The 18,031-nt window shown below is 40.6% G+C and overlaps 1 protein-coding gene across 2 annotated transcripts in view; it reads left to right on the forward strand.

Annotated features, from left to right (window-relative positions):
• The window catches only part of LOC149317322 (XK-related protein 4-like), a 188,649-nt gene that overhangs the window by 102,329 nt on the left and 68,289 nt on the right, over positions 1 to 18,031 (forward strand). For both annotated transcript variants that reach the window (XR_016280621.1, XM_089517320.1), the window contains exon 2: positions 7,805 to 8,004. Coding sequence is in view for 1 of the 2 variants with exons in the window: in XM_089517320.1 (XP_089373446.1) it covers positions 7,805 to 8,004 (200 nt within the window). In the remaining variant the exon portion in view is untranslated. The remainder of the gene's footprint in view (positions 1 to 7,804; positions 8,005 to 18,031) is intronic.

Here is an 18,031-nt window from a genome sequence, read left to right on the forward strand (position 1 = left end):
ACAAGATGTAGGTTTGTCGTACCAATACTGTCACTTTTTTCCTTCCTCCTGTATGATATTTAAAAGTTTTTTCGCTTGATGACGAAGCCAGTGGAGCTTGAAAAACTTGCATTATAAGGGTTTTTTTTTTTTGCATTTTGGCTGGCCAATAAAAGTATTACTCTTTTGTGGATTTTGGGTTTTGTTTTATTTTGCTTTGTGGCAAGCATGGCTACCCCCAAATATGTTTCATTTATAATTCCGTGTTACATCAACAACAGTGGTCATTCCTATAGTTTTAAAGAAGCTAATACCGCTTTCACTTGTGGAGATCCTCACAGACAAATGACCTTTGTTTCTGCATATCTGTTCTCTAAACATTCTCTAGATGCTTTAGTTGCTGTAGTTACTTTCTCTTCCTTCAATTATTTTTCTTGTTTTGCATTAAAAATTATGCCACTGATTTGCAATGCATGATAACAATAGCAGATTACATTACAAGGTTTTTATAAAGTGCTCTAGGCTTTTCTAGATTGCTCAAAAGAAAGCAGTGCTCTGAAAAGTCTCTCTCTTTCTCTGAATGCTATCACATAGAGGAGGCAAGCATCATGAAAACATGATTAAAATGTGGTGATAGTGCAATCGAGGGGAAGATTATCACACCCCATGCACTTCTCGTGTTTGTGTCCTGTGCATAAAAAGTAATGGACATGTCTTTGGGTAATAACGGGAGTTTCCGTTATTACCCAAAGACACATCCATTAAACTTTATGCACAGGATACGAAAAGGAGAAGTGCATGGGGGGATGATATTCTTCTCCCCGATCATGCTATTACTATGTTTTAATCACATTTTCATGATGCTTGCCTCCCGTGTGATTATTATTATTATTATTAACCTTTATTTATGAAGCGCTGTAAATTTACACAGCGCTGTACATACAATCTTTTTAGTTAGACGATTCCCTGTCCTCGGCTTACAATCTAAAAAGACATGATACAGAAGGAGAAGGGAGTGGTGGAGGGAAAGGGTAAGAGGTCCAGCAGTTCCTCTCTACCTCCAAGGCCTGGACCAAGGCAGATGGACTGAAGGGAGGGCTTGGCTTCATAACGGATGGTTAATCATCTTCCAGGGAAAATACTCTCAAGTAGGATAATGCATATACAGTACATAGCAATACAGGAAATGGTTTGATAAACAGGCACCAAAAGAACATCAAATAGTAAGCGACAATTATGCAATGCCTAGGAAGGCTTCTCTGAACAGGATGGTTTTCAACTCCGTTTTGAAGCTGGTTAAAGAAGTGATGGCCCTTGCTTGTGGGGGAAGAAGGTTCCAGGAGTGAGGGGCAGCAAGTGAAAAGGGGCGAATCCGGGATGGGGCAGAGGATATCCTGGGCTGAGACAGCAGACCTTGACTACCAGAACGGAGGGCCCTAGTGGGAAGGTGAGGAGAAAGAAGGTCTGATAAGTAAGGAGGGGCCAGCCCATGGAGGGCTTTAAATGTCGACAGCAGGAGCTTATACTGAATGTGGAAAGGGAGGGGGAGCCAGTGAAGGGATGCCAACATAGGAGAGATGTGGTCAGAGCGGTGGGTGGAAGTGATAATGCGTGCAGCTGAATGCTGAACAGAGATTAAAGGACGGAGGTGAGAAAGAGGAAGCCCAACCAGGAGGACGTTACAGTAATCAAGTTGTGAGATCACTGGGGCATGGACCAGGATCTTGGCAGTAGAGGCGGAGAGATATGGTCAGATTTTGGCAATATTGTATAAAAAGAATCTACAAGCCTTGGCTGTGGTCTGGATCTGAGGGATACACGACAGAGAAGAATCAAAGATAAAACCAAGACTGCAGGCTTGCTGGACTGGCTGAATAGAAATGTTGTCCACAGAGACAGAAAAGGAGTGTTGAAGGGTGGGCTTAGGAGGAAAGACAAGAAGCTCTGTCTTGGACATGTTGAGCTTCAAACGCCGATGGCGCATCCACTGCGAGACAGTTGTGAGGCAAGACAAAACTTGCTGTTCAAGCATTGGAGAAAGGTCAGGGGCGGAAAGATACAGCTGGGTGTCATCGGCATACAGATGGTAGGAAAAACCAAAAGAGCTAATGAGTTTTCCTAAGGACAGTGTGTAGAGAGAAAACAGAAGGGGACCCAGAACAGAGCCCTGAAGAACTCCTACAGATAAGGGAACAGGAAAAGAAGTCTGACCACCTGCAACTACTGCAAAAGATCTGCCAGACAAGTAAGATCTAAACCAGTCAAGAACAGAGTGTAAGAACCCAAGGTCAGAGAATACGTCAGTTAGGAGAAAGTGATCAACAGTGTCAAAGGCTGCAGACAAATCGAGAAGGATGAGAACAGAGTAAAGGCCATTAGTCTTTGCCTGTAAAAGGTCATTCGAGATCTTAGTGAAAGCTGTCTCTGTAGAATGCCATGGGCGGAAATCAGACTGAAAGGGATCGAGGATGGAGTTGGCTTCAAGAAACTCAAGACAGCGTGAATAAACAACCCATTCCAAAACCTTAGACAGAAAGAGAAGAAGAGAAATCGGATGATAGCTAGACAAAGAGGACGGGTCAAGAGAAGGTTTTTTCAGAACTGGGGAAATGAGAGCATGTTTGAAGTCCGACAGGAAGGAGCCTGTAGAGAGAGAGAGATTGAAGATATGGAGAAGCAAGGGCAGAAAGGAGGGAGCTATAGAGATTAGAAGATGAGTAGGAATTGGATCAAGAGAACAGGTTGCAGGTTTGGAAGAGTTCAGAAGTGTAGAGAGTTCATCCAAAGAGGCAGGAGGAAACACAGAAAAAAAAAAATTTTAGGCGGGGGCGATAGAAGATTAAGAGCAGAAGATAGAGTCCTCTCTGTCTCTCTCTCTCTCTCGCTGGACAGGTACCAAATCTGCATATCAGATGTGGCAATGGGGGGGGGGGGGGCTTCCGAGTAGGAGCAATGACACTGAAATGTAAGGAGCACAGGGGCCATTTAAACAGCCTGAGGTTGCAGCAGAGTTTCCAGAAAAAATGGCAGCAAAATGTAGGTCAAATTAACCCACATTAAGGGCTGTTTATCCTGGGATTAGGCCTGATGCACCAGATCTTTGTTTGATCTGTGAGGATCTGGCCTGATCCTGGCCTTGGTGTTTTGGTTTGCATTGTCCAAACAGGATGATGTAAGGCGAGAGAAAACATGGGCTGTGGGGCCCATGTGGACCACCCCTCAATCAGTTTTCTAAAACTCACTTTTTGCTCCAAATTTTGCAGGAAAATACAGAGTACTGCAGAGTACTGTCAGGTGGCTGTGACTGATACTGGGCATTGTGAAGTTGAAGACTTTTACAGCCGGTGTCCATAGTTTTATTTGGGTTTCCTGGGTTGTGTGGCTGCATTCTGGAATAATTTATTCCTGATGTTTTGCTTGCATCTGTGGCTGACATCTTCAGAGTTGAAGATGCCAGCCTCAGATGCAGGCAAAACATCAGGAATAAATTATTCCAGAATGCGGCCACATAACCCAGAAAACTCACAGAAGACTATGATACTGGGCATGTTGTTTCTGACCTCAGAGGCAGCAACTTGTGCCAGCACTGGCAACATTGGGCAACACAGTGGGCATGTGTGTGGAGACAGCCACCTGGCATCAAGTGTAAAAGTAATACTGGGAATCTAGGGCAAACTGTGAGAATATGCCAGAATATTCTGGCCAGCATAGACAGACCCTTAGTTATAGTAGTAACTTTTTTTTTGTTTGTTTGTTTGTTTTATTGTTCAGATGAAAATCTATTTGTCTAGGAATTAGTTCCACTGAATTTATGTCTGAATAGACATATTTGTGGTTGTGCCTTGAAGTACAATTATGGTTCATCAAAACATGATTCTGAAATAATGAAACATTACTTCATAAGAAAACAAAGTGGTGTCTCTCACACTTTCATATTCAGATACAGCTAATAAGCAAATACTTCAGAAACAAAATGGGACAATTAATTTTTATATAAACAGGCACTTCTGTTGAGTTAAAATTGTGCTGAAGTTTTTTTCCCCCCTAGTAACTAGGCAACAGGGGGAAAAACCCATTTACCTGAATTGCTGTTTATTTTTACTCTTCATTTTTAAACCCCTGCTGAAATGATTTTGATTTTCTGCACTTACAAGATGGTAGAATGAGTGGCTGTTTATGTTGTAACTAAATTGTTTAATGCACTGTTTGATACAGAAAGCAAATTAGACATCAGAATAAATGTTCCCTATTTTTGTAACCAGCCAGTAGAAATTTTCTTATCTTTTCATAAATATTTCAGCATGTTATATAATGTAAGCAAATGACCTCTCTTGACTTGGGTAACGGTTGTAAATATCAGACAACTATAGCATGAAAGCAGAGCATTTCATTCCCCCCTCAAGAATGCAAATGTTGCTCCATTTAGGTGTATCCTCATCAAAACATCTGAAAATACACAGTCATTAAATGCTATTTCATAGTAAATAAGAAAAGTAAGCAGGTTTTCTTTCTATCACTAGTTGTATTATTGTAGGATAGATTTCTTTATCCTCATCCAACTGGAGGAAAGTTGGAGTGGTAGTTATAATCATAGTATATAATTTAATGGAGAAGTTGAAAGACAAGCAGTTTTAAAAAAAATATGGAGCTGTTACTATGGTGACACTTTGGCTGTTTGGTATCTCCTGTTGTATTCTACAACTAAAACCACTTCTGATTTGGACCCATATGCCACTGTCATGCAGGTCTGTGGGCGGGGCTGCCACCCCTGGGGCTCCTCCGGAACTCCTGGCCTCCATGTGCGTCACCACAAACACTCCAGCCACAGGTTGCAGTGCGAGGAATTATTTAATAAAGTGCGACCAACAGGGTCCAAAGCAACAAAAGAAGTGGTAAACCCTTCACCCACTGTCCACTGGGGAGGAGGGAAAGTTCCTTCACTTCCCACTCCTGCTTACCCTACCGGGCGCTTCAGGGCCCCCATCACCCCTTTTCGGTGGCTTTGTGGTCAGCCTTCTCGATGGCTCTAGGGGGTGGTCCGTGCTCCCACCACTGCCCCTTTTCATCCCACCAGACGCCCTCCAAGGAGTCAGGATTTCCCCTCAACGGAAACGGGTGCCAGCTCTCCTTTTTAACTCCCAAGTCTCCGTCCCAAACCAGGTCTCTCAAGAGCACCGTGTAGCAGTGCCCCGCCGTGAGTCTGCCTCATCCGTGTTGCAGCGGTGCCGGACAGCCCTCCCTTCCTGGGCTTCTAATCACCTATTCTGTCCCTTTCACCTCCACCTACCGCACCCGCATCTTCCGCCACACCTCCTCCCGGCCACCTCTCCCTGCCTCCTTATATTCTCCTGGCTCTGCCCCTTGTTTCCAACTGTTTCCCATCTTCCAGCACCTTCTTCAGCAAGCCCCAGTTTCTCTTCTCCTCCTCCTCTCCTCCTGCAGCCCTCCCGCCTGTCCCCGCCTGGTTACAAGGTCTCAAGGAATTATAAGTTTGACCACTTTTGGCTTGAAAGCAGGCATGAGACTCATGTGGCTTTCCAGATATTGTTGGACTATAACAACTCCAAAGAGCCTGTCAGCATAGCCAGTGGCAATGAACGCTTTAGGGTTTGGAAAGATAACTTAATTCTTCACTGAAGTTATGTTGAAGTTAAATTTACTTAATGCTTAATTCTATCTGCTTGTCTACATTAATTCTGTCTGTCTATGTCATGGCCAGCCAAGAACAGCTCTTGGAGGATGAGGATGAGGACGAGCCTCCTCCAGAGCAAGAGCTAATTGAGGCTACACCAGGTGATAATCCTGCTCTGCCAGGTCCCAGCTGTGCTCTCCCAGCCCTAGAGGAGGAGGCCCAACCAGGTCCTAGTGCTAGTGAGATGCCTCCTGGGGTGCAACAACCTAGTGGTGACTCTGGGGAGGAAGCTTGCCTGGATGTGCCTACTTACAAACAGAGAAGGGCTGAGAGTGCTTGCAGGCGCAGATCCAGGAGGATTGCAGAGAGGCAATTAGCCAACCAGCCTCAGGTGGCACGGGGGAGAGTTTCCCTTACTTAAGCTGTAGAGAGGCCTCAACTCAGTGCCAGAGTTTATTGCATGACCCTTTGGTGTGATTGCTGCCGGCACTGGCTCCTTGTATCTTGACTCCTTGTTGCTTTGACCTCGGAACGGATTGGACCCTTGTTATCTTCTGGCTGCTTTGACCCTGGACTGATTTGATTACTCCAACTCCCAGTATCCTGACTTCAGCTTGGCTTTCAGACTGCTCTGACTTCTGGTATCCTGACTTTGGCTTGGCTTCTCGGACTGCTCTCACGCTTACTCTTTGCAAGGTCTGTGTTCTGCTTCCACTTGCTGTGCTAAGCCATTCTTATCAGCATGTGTCTGTGTGTGCTGACTGCAGTCCAGGACAGAATAAACTCTGGCCCTGAGTTGAGGCCTCTCTACAGCTTAAGTAAGGGAAACTCTCCACCATGCCACCTGAGGCTGGTTGGCTAATTGCCTCTCTGCAATCCTCCTGGATCTGCGCCTGCAAGCACTCTCAGCCCTTATTATTATTATTATTATTATTATTATTATTATTATTATTAAACTTTATTTTTAAAGTGCTGTAATTATACACAGCACTGTACAAAGTCAGTAAACTACTTCTCTGTTTGTAAGTAGGCACATCCAGGCAAGCTTCCTCCCCAGAGTCACCACTAGGCTGTTGCACCCCAGGAGGCATCTCACTAGCACTAGGACCTGGTTGGGCCTCCTCCTCTGGGGCTGGGAGAGCACAGCTGGGACCTGGCAGAGCAGGATTATCACCTGGTGTAGCCTCAATTAGCTCTTGCTCTGGAGGAGGCTCGTCCTCCTCCTCATCCTCCGAGAGCTGTTCTTGGCTGGCCATGACAGTCTACATCATGTATAATATGATGCTGGCCTATCAATTAATTCTCTGTCCTTTAGCCTGTATGATATTTGGTTCTTGTTATTGGTCTCTGTTCTGGAATGGTTATTATAGAAATATTATTTCACTAATGCTAATGGGAGTGAACAGTGTTGGAATGGTCTGCAAGGGCCATGAAATTCAAACCCCTGCTGTGCAGGAATACACAAGTAAAACACTCCAGAAAGATGCCTACCCAACCTCTATTCAAAGACCACTGAGGATGGAAAGTCTACCACAACCTCTGAGGCAATCTATTCCACTGTTGAACAGCTCTTACAGTAAAAATGTTCTTCCTAATCTTTAAGTGGAATCTCTTTTCTTGTAAATTGGTTTTTATTCTGGAGCAGCAGAAAACAAATTTGCTCCGTTTTACTTGTTGTTGTTGTTGTTGTTATCCCACCTTGATCCCAAGGAGAGGCAGGAAATATAAATAAAACATATTATTATTATTATTATTATTATTATTATTATTTTATTGATATTATATCACCTTCTCGGATGTTTAAAGACAGCTATCATGTCACCTCACAGACTTCTAAGTTAAAAATACTCAAATCTCTCAGTCATTTCTCATAAGGCCTGGATTCCAGATCTTTTATAATCTTGGTTTTCCTTCTCTGGATGTGTTCTAGCTTGTAGGAACAGCCTTGCAAAGAAGCATGGAGTGATTTTGATGCTCTCAATCTCTGTGTGTGTGTGTGGAGAGAGGGAGAGAGAGAGAGAGTGAGTGAGTGTGTTGTGGGTACCAAATCCTTTTCAAGAATATGGGTGGGGTTTCATGGGATGTACATGACCCCTCCCCCCCATATGATTTGTCTGCAGCCAGCAGGCCATGTAGTCCCACCCTATACATTTCCTTATTAATGATTGCATTTTTTCATCAAAATCTTTTTAGGTATTTCCATACTATATACTTGGGTATTCGGAGTAGGAGGAGTGGAGATAATGACAGATGGCGCTTTTATTGGAAAATGGTCTATGAGTATGCAGATGTGAGTATGCTGCATTTGCTTGCTACATTTCTGGAAAGTGCCCCACAACTGGTCTTGCAGCTCTGCATTGTTGTACAGACACGTACTCTTCAGGCCCTCCAAGGTAAGATTTTCCCTAGTATTTACCACTAAGTTTATATGCATGAATTAAATAATATGCATTGGCTTCAGGGCTTCATTTTGTTGGTATTAGCATGCCCTGAATTGAGTATTGCTCAGAATGAGCCCATTGGTAGAGAGTTTTGGAGGGGAGGCAGTTTTCATCTACAGCTATTATAAACTCCGTGGTTCTGGAGGGTTCTCCAAGCCACCAAAGGCTGCAGCACTGGGTAGCTTTAAGAGATGGGTGAGTCAGTAAAACATTGCTATTTCCATTCCATCAGTAAAAATGATCCAGATCAGAATGAAAGCAGACTTTTTCTCCCTGAAAGGCAAATGTTGAATGCATCACTTGGAATATTTATGTCATTTAAGGGCCATATCAATTATTATTTTCAAGTACTTTCTCATTTTTAATCCACTGTAAATGCAGGGGCCCAAATTTAGATAGGAACTCTATAATGGAAGGTAGAGCAAGGGGATTGTCTCTTCTCCTCCTGATTGAGATAGTGCTCCTGATCCTGTAATTAATAAAAGCAATCCATTATTTTGAAATAATGTCCCAATTGGTGTTTCAGCAGACCATTAGTGTTACTAGGGTTGGCATCATCTGGTGTGGTAACTCATGATGTCATCAACCCCCATTGACCTCTTCCCATACCACACCATACAGAATCCTTAAGAATTTTTTTTCCTGGTAATGTTACTCATAAATCATAATTCCCATATATCACTGAAGGTAATAGTTGTGATATAAACAACTAGCATAATTAAAATTATACTATTAAATTACAATATTATACGAACAGTCTAGATGTATTTACATGCACATAGTTTCATATAGACCCCATACAGACAGGCCAAAATAAAGCTTCTTTGGGTCATTTTGGATGTGTGCTGGTTAAATGATGCATGCATCCTAAAAGTCTGGAAGCTGCACCAAAGCCACACTCAAGTCCTTAGGACTAACTAGAGCATGGCTTTGGCATGGCTTCCGGCCTCTTAGGACACATGCAACATTTAAACAGCATTTCTCCAAAGTGACCTGAAGCAGCTTTATTTTGGCCTGTCTGTACTGGCCAACTGTTAAAGTGAAAGTTTGGTGAGATGTGATGTTTTTAAAGAACATTTTAAAAGAATAAAAAAAATTAAAAAAATAATTTAAATTAATTTATAAAAACTAAAAATTAACTTTTTTAAACAAAAAGTTGGGGCCTCTCCATTCTCCTCCTTCATCCCACTCACACCATCTCTTCAGTATTTTAAAGGGATGCAGGCAAATTCCACAGCCAGTTTCTCTCAAAAGGCAGATATTTGAGAAGTAGTGGTGTCACCCCCACCTTTGGGTGTCACCTAGTGTGGCCCACACACCCACACCCTCCTAGTGATTCCCCTGCAGAAGATAAAAGAGGTTAGATCAAATCCTAATACCCACTCAGGAGGACAAAACTGTGAAACAATTATCTGTACTTATGGTAGAACAGGGATGGGGAAAGCACAACTCATGTACCCACTAGCTTCTCTTCCAGCCTATGAATCCCCCCCCCCCCCCAGTTTTCTTTATTTTTTGCACAACAGTAGTGTGATTTTCTACCAGAAAACTGCCCCAAACAATGCACAGATCCTTTGGTTTGTCTATCACCCTAGAACCCCCATCTCTACAATAAAGAGAGAGAGAGAGAGAAAGAAAGAAAGAAAGTCATTTTCAGATGGTTTTCAGCCAAATATAGCTACCAGAAGTGACGTGGCATCACTGGAATGTACCGATGGAGAGGAAATAAAAATTGATTCCTATTCCCACTTGCAATTGCCTATGCCTGTTATAAAGTAAAAATAAATATATATCTGTTAGCGATGTCCAGAAACTATGTCTCTTTAACTACGGAATAACTCTTGATTAGTGTGGGTTTACATGTTAAAATTAATGTAGTGTTAACTTGAATATTTCTGGTGTAAGGTCTGGAGCAGATGAAAAATCCATTCAGTCCAAAAAAATAAATAAATATGGAGTGTCTAAATACTCAGACCTCAAGTCATTTCAACTGTATTGAGCTTACATTGAAATAAATTCCAGCAAAATAGTTCCTGATATACGTAACAAAAAAGAAAAAGGATGCTAGTAATAATAACATTGTAGTCATCAAATAAAATACTATACTTTTTTGCCTTGCTTCTAAATTATTTTAGTACTCAATAACCCAAAAGGTAACAGCGATACTTCTCTTAATGGTTACTTTTAAAAGTAATAACATTGGTAACATTGTTGCTTCAAAAACAATGTGTTGACCTTAGTATAGCAGAAGTTTTCCTGGACAGAACAGAACACACTGTCCTGGTTGGGGAACACGTGGAGGAAGTTTCTGGGGAGGGGGTCATTTCACATACAGGGAGGTAGACAGTTTGAGGAATGTCACAGACAGAACTAGGAACAACAGGGATCGTTCTGGGAGCTTGCAGCTACATAACCGATTTGAAGTCCTATCCCTTATCAGGGATGATGAGGGAGTGCAACAGGGACAGTCCTCAGTGAAAGTGCAGCAGATTGTGGGGAACTGCTGAGGAGTACAGAATCAGTGGTGTGTGGGCCTGACAAGATGATGATGATGATGATATTTTATTTTTATACCGCTTTTCCATGATGATCAAAGCGGTGTACAGAAAATGCAATAAAAACAACAATACAGAATAAAAATTTCAATAAAAACATAGCAATAACACGATATTAAAACATTACATTAAACAAATAAAACCAATTACCTCAAATCAAAGCCAGCTGAATTGTTAATCCATGATGCCATTACATATAGGGGGAAGATGTCTCAGGAGGTGTGTTGCCTCCCTGGAGCAAAGACTCCTGATCTGACAGAGAGGCTGACAAGATTTGTCAAGGCTACTAACCATTACCCATTTCTTTTGGTCCATGCGGGAACCAATGATACTGCAAGGCACAGCCTTCAGAATATCAGAAGGTATTATGAGGCTTTAGGTAGGAAGCTGAAAGAGCTGGATGCACAGGTTGTCATCTCATCCCTTCTCCCAGTTGACAGGCATGGTCCAGGAAAGGAGAGGAAAATAGCAGATGTAAACAACTGGCTCCATAGAGGGTGTCACCAAGAAGGATTTGGAACTATTTGGATTCTTGGATCATGGGCTGCGGTTCAATGAAGGGGGACTTCTGACCAGGGATTGTTTGCACCTCGCACCAGTTGGTAGAAACATTTTTGCCAGTAGTCTCAAAAATTTGATCAGGAGGGCTTTGAACTGAGTTATATGGGGGAGGAAGACAGTATTTCAGAAGGCAGGAGTTCATCAAGGGCTGGAGATAACAGTCAAACTGTTACAGAGGAAACAAGCCAAATACTGCATTGATCCAACAGTGAGAGGCAAAAAAAACCTTACACAGGCAGCAAGTAGGAAGGACCCACAGTCTTAGATGTCTCTACACTAAAGCACAGAGCATGGGAAATAAATAGTATGAACTTGAACTTCTAGCACAACAAAGCAAATATGATATAATAGGCATCACTGAAACCTGGTGGATGAGTCTCATGATAGGAATGTTGTAATAGAGGAGTATAACCCTTTTAAGAGAACTACACCAAACAAAAAAGGAGGAGGAGTAGGGACATTTACACCAGTGAAGAGACCCAGGATTTATATTCTGGAAGCCAGGTGGAGATCATCTGGATAAAAATGAAAGAGGAGGGAAAGAACAGGGATATTATTGTGGGAATCTACTACAGACCCCCAAGTCAAACTGAGGAATTGGATGATGCCTTTCTAGAACAGATGACCGCACACTCAGAAAGGAGAGGTGTAGTAGTGATGGGTGACTTCAACTATCCTGATATTTGCTGGAAGTCAAACTCAGCGAAATTCTCAAGGTCTAGCAAATTCCTCACTTACCTGGAAGAAAAATTCATGTCCAAAAGGTGGAAGAGGCAACAAGAGGAATTTATTGTGAATTATTTTAGTTTCAAGATCTACTAAATCTTAGACTGGTGGTCTACTACAGGTAAAAGCAAATACATGTTAATAATCTTTTTAAAACATTGGGTATGAACACCTATCCTAATGTTCAGATGCACTTGTTAGTTGAGGGAAAGCACCCATATATTAGAGAGACCATACTTATATCTATAGAGGTCATCAGGGGCACAGATTTACCACACCTATTCAAAGATGGACAGTAGGCATTTTTGGATATGATGAATCTAAAGTCCCTTTGCTCTGAAGGCTCTCAGGCTTAGCAGTGATAGTTCAAACCTGATATAATTAATTTCTCCTTCCTCACTGGTTTCAGTTGGGATGCTCTTCTAAAGGATCAACATTGGCAGGGATGACTGGTAAGCATACATGTACCTCCAGTTCCTTCTGGTGTGATTTTGGTATGCTTTGGAAGTGGCAGGTGATTCATTACTTTGCTTCTCCATGCCATCTCTCTCAAAATTACTTTTTTAATTCATCAACTTTTTTAATTCATCAACTAATCACATTCCTCTGTGTCACCACTTCCTTATGGAGAGCAATGTTGTGAAAAAGAGTATTTTGTGGATGTTCTCCATGCAGTCCAATATACTGATTTTTTTCCCAGCATTCTGGAGTGCACAGAAGGCCTTTCACACAGAGGTGCTCCCTTCTTCACAAAGTTGCCCTCCACTGGATAAGTGTGATGGAAGTAGTGACAGAAGGGATGGGACTAGTGTGCTCCATCTCTTCATTGATTTGGTCTGTTCATCTGCAGAACATCAGACTAACATTACTGCCAAATTTATAATTCCTCACTCAAAATATTGGATTAGATTTGGATGCACATAGGATGTTCCTATAGGATTATCCCACTCAGGGGGCCTTTTTACAGTACCCTATTATATGTTCATATTCCCCTTTAACTAGCATGGCAACAATCTGTGGAATCCTGGGATTTGCATTTTAGGGATATATATTTAGAAATCTCAGTCAGAAAGCTCTAGTGCTTCACCAGGGGCCCATTCACACTATACAAATTTAAAGTATATTCCACTTTTACTGTTGTGACAACGTACTATGGAATCCTGGGATCTGCAGTTCATGGATGCACATTTTACAATTCTCTGCCAAAGAGCAGTAGAGCCTCTCCAAATTGCAAACTTCAGAATTCTATAGTATGTTGCTATGGCAGTTAAAGTGGAATCATAGCACTATATTTGTGTATTGTGAAAGGATCCTAGATCAGATTGTATGGAGCCATTTTGGGGAATGCACAATTGGATAGCAGGAATGTTCCTATACACATTTTTAAGAGAGAGAGAAAAACTTGTATAAGAGCACTCTGAAGAGGGATAACATTATAAGATGTTGGTGGAAAAAAAGAGTAGAAAATTCAATATATTGAAAGAAACCCCAGTATATGGCTAGATTTTTTGGAATAAGGCTGAAGGCCCACTGGATTCACATGGTCTATTCTGGAAAGGTATCTCTTGAAGATAAAAGAATCATTGAGTTCCCATAGTCCATATAATAACCATTGACTCTCCATAGACCTGGAGATTTTGTTCTCTCTCTCTCTCTCTCTCTCTCTCTCTCTATATATATATATATATATATATATATATATATATATATATATAATGTTAAGTTAAATAAAAAGATAATAATGTTTTTTGGAAATATTAGTTTTATATAACTATTTCTAAAAGAGAAACATTAGTAATTTGGAGTAAGCAAACCTTTATCCAAGAAAAGAACATGGTGAAATTTTATATTATGTAGAATTTAAGAAGATGACAGAACATCATAGAACTACATAAATGAAGCTTAATTTCTCACAGCTGTGCTCTGTTACAGATGATTTTATTTTTAATTCCCACAGCATAGTCTTTTCACTTCTTATTCAACTAACTGCCAAATGAGAAAAAAGGACCATCTGATCATTTCAATGATAAGTACACGTCCTTTTAATGTTCATTAAAGAATTGTGGCATAGTAACAACTATACAGTAGTTTATTCTCTTCTTATGAGAAGACCTATTTATCCAGAAGATGTATTAAATCAGGGTCCCTGAACCCAATTATTTACCTCATGAGAAATGCCTTTGTGACACAGGTGAATAACAATGGGTTCTTCATAATGAAGAGGAAACTAGGCTATATTTAATGAACAGTATGTATTTAATATATTTTATCTTCCCTCAGTCTTGAAATTCATTCTGAATTAGGTTAAAAGAAATATATACATATGGGGCAAGGGGGACCTGTATACCTAGGGGGCAACCAGAAGTCATAAATCTCAGGGGGATTTTTTCTCTTTAAAATAAATATAAATAGGATTATGGTGGGTCTGCATCTGCACTGCAGAAATAATCCATCTTGACACCATTTTAACTGCCATGTCTCAATGCTATGGAGTTCTGGGAATTGTAGATTGTTGTGGCACCAGAGCAAAGCTATAGTTTCCAGAGTTCTATAGCACTGAGCCATGGCAGCTAAAATGGTATCAAACCAGATTATTTCTGCAGTGCAGATGCAGCCTCTTTCACCTTTTTCTTCTAGGAAATGTAAAACAACTGACTTTGTAATTAGAGTGCCTTGTATGTGTGTGCATGTGTGCATGCATATTTCATTTATTTAATAGCAGTAGTTTTAATAGGATGATATAGCTTTTCTTTCAATATTGATGGTTTGTGGCTTTTTTAAAAAGTTGCCACAGATACAACTCCTACTTCTTGCCAGAAAAAGGACATTTTCCTGTCCATCTGTCATGCAGATGAAATTTCAGTATCATTGAGCCCTTGAGAAGCATAAACATAGATGATATAAAAAAGCAGAAGGTTTTAGGCAAGTGTGGGGTTTCTCATTTAACAGGATTAAATTTAGAAAGTTACTTGAGCTGGACATAGACATATCTGCCTGAACTGAATTTTTATCTCACTGTATTAATTAGTTCCATCCCGAAAAACTGTTAAGGAGTCTTAAATTGGAACAGATTTTTTTTTTCAGTTTGGCTATTGTGTCAGTTTTACTTTTGTTACTTACAAGATGGCTCATTAGAGAGTAAAAGTCCCCCCCCCCCCCCGGACAGAGTTTGCTGATATGTGTGCTAAAGCTTAGTCCCAGTTGTCTATTGTACAGCTATTGCTTGACTCAGTTTTTTTTATTTTTTGTATATTCACTGTGAAATTAAAAGTTTCTCAAATGTACTTTATAAATGAATAAATATGTGTACATAGAAATCCCAAATAAATAAACAAAATGCCAAGCTATGAACAGATATGGGCCCTGTGTGATCCAATTCTGTCTCATTGATCATTTTATCCGTCTGTCTCTTCTGTTTTAAAAGATAGAAATGAATGAATAAGAATGTATGCAAATCTGTTGATTCCATAAAGAAATAAAGTAAAAAATAAGTCACATTCTACATTTCATGGAGAGGGAGGAATTTACATTCTCATAGAGTACTTTAAAGATGTGCTATAAAAATATTTTAAGTTTGCTCCTAAAGCTTCTGTTCCTGGCACCTTTTTTAGTTTCAGTGGCCAGAATCCTCTTGGTGCATGACACCAGTGGTAACTAGACCACTGTAGGCCATTGCGTCGGGGGAGGCCAAAGTCATGGTGGCCTGCAAGAGAAGTAAGGACCCTTTCACATTACACAACTATAACACTATGATTACATTTTAAATGCCACAGCCATATCCTATGGATTTGCATTTAAGGTGAGATATTTAGAATTCTCAGCCAGAGAGGTCTAGTGTTTCAATAAAGTGCAAAATCCAAAATTCTATAAGAACCATGAAGGTAAAGTAGAGTGCTATAAGTTGTTAGTGTAAAAAGGCAGCCTGACACTGGAGAAGTCAGTTGGGTAGATTGGATCTGCCTCCTTTCTACCACCATGCAAACCTGGAAAAAGTGCAGCTCCTGGTATAAATGCCAATAGGATTCCAACAAATACCTTGTCTTCTGAGGGTATGTTTTTTTCTCATTGTTATCATCTGTACTATGTACTTTTTGTGATTTTTTTTTAAAGGAGAGAAAAACAAGTAAAAGTAATAAATAATAATATACATATTTAACAAGCCACATCCTCATAATCTTCACAACCCTGGATAATAGACTAATTATTATTTTATTTAAAAATATTTGTAGTCCACATTTTCTCTTATGAGTTCATGGCATATAAATTCAATCAGAATTGTTAAACTAGTGAGTGTTTTGTTGTGTAGTGATTTAAAACAGAATGGAAATAGTACCAACCTGTGGAATAGTACATCTTTTTTGTTGGAAGAGGCCATAATTCAGTAGCTGATTCCTTGCTTTGCATGGAACTAAACCCAGGGTTTGCCTTTAGTCTCTGGCATCTGAAGTCTTGGAAAATCACAGGCAGTTTCTATAGATGATACTGAGCTGATAGATCAATGGTCTAGGGGTTTTTGTTTTTTGTTTTTTGTTTTGTTTTGTTTTGTTTTGTTTTGTTTTGTTTTTTGCATGTTCAGGATAGGCAAGTTCAGCCCATGGGCCACATGTCGCCCTTGAGACCCATTTGTGTGGCAGTGAAGTGCAATTTTAGGCGATTTTTGCTCATCAATAGCCCAAAAATTGTTGAAACCACCTGAAATGTGGCAGCTTCTCCTACCTCAGAGCCCCCAAAACCTCCTAACACCCCCAGAATTAGGATACTGGCAGCCAGTAGTGGCACTGAACAACCTTGAGCATACCAAAATGTACCACTGCAACCTGCCAGGTACCCACAGGTTGCCGGGGAAATAGCTTTTGCCCTGTGCAGTTGTAATTTGTAATTTTTTAATGTGCATGGGCATTCTGACAGTACTGCTTGGAAATAGTAGTGTGAAGGCTGAGGAAAGGACTATATTGCCTGGGCAACAGTACGGTGCTGACTTTCTTTCTGCATACGGCATATGTCTTGATATCTTGCACCATGATTGTTTTGTTTGTTTGGTGAATTTTAAAATAGGTTGGTTTGATGTTCCTAAGTCAAAACATTTGATTGGTTTTGTTGCCCAAACACCTGGGTTTTGTTCTGCCACTTTCTGTATTTCCCCCCCCCCCTCTCTCTCTCTCAATTTGGGGGAGTTTATGTTCATGTGCCTTATGGAAGTAGTCCATAAAGTATCTATATATAGTGCCTTATAGAAGTAGTCATCCCCCACTTTGACCTTTCCCTATTTTGTTGTGCTGCAAACTAGAATAGAAATGGATTGAATTGACATTGTTGCCACTTGTGCCACAAGTTGCTGAACATTATAAAGGTCTAAAATATTTTTACTGTGGCACATATGTTGAGTAAACACAAATTGGCACTTGTTGGTTCTTAAGTGTTCATTCACACATACACTGCTAGTCAGTGCTTGGTAGAAACACCTTTGACAGCAATTGTGGCTGTGAGGCTTCCGGAATAAATCTCTGTCAGTTTTACCTGAAATCTAAATCCTGCTGTCCATTCTTCTTGGCAATTGTTCTAGCTTTCCAAGTTGGGTTGGGACCATTTGATGAATAGCAAAATTCAAGAATGCCACAGATTTCCAGTTTGACTGAGGTCTGTCTAGACACTCAATCTCATTGGAGAGGCGGGGTATAAATACATTTATTATTATTCTAAGACATTCAGATTCTCATTTTTTGATAACTAGTCTGTAATTTTGGCTTTGTGTTTAGGATTGCTGTCCTGCAGGAAGGTGAATTTCATCCCTAGTGCCAGTCCACTTGCAGAATGAGATAGGGTTTCTCCAAAATTGCCCTGCTTTTGGCTGTGTCAATCTTTTCCTCAGTCCTTACCAGTTTTCTAGTCCTTGCTAAGGAAAAGCATCCCCACAAATGGTACTGTGACAAGACAATGAGGACTGTTGGCTGTGTGTCACACATAGCATTTTGTAGCAAGGCCAAAAAGTACAATTTTGGTCTCATCAGTTCTGAGAAACTAATTTTTTTTTACATGTTTTCAGTATTTCCCACATGCCTTTTTCACACACTCCAAACAAGCTTTTGATATGGCTATCTTATTACTCTTCAGTAAAACCCATTTTATGACACATTAAG

The sequence above is a fragment of the Sceloporus occidentalis genome, unplaced genomic scaffold (assembly GCF_023333645.1).
Source record: "Sceloporus occidentalis isolate IW3139 unplaced genomic scaffold, rSceOcc1.0.p SCAF_3, whole genome shotgun sequence".
NCBI classification, from domain to species: Eukaryota; Metazoa; Chordata; class Lepidosauria; order Squamata; family Phrynosomatidae; genus Sceloporus; species Sceloporus occidentalis.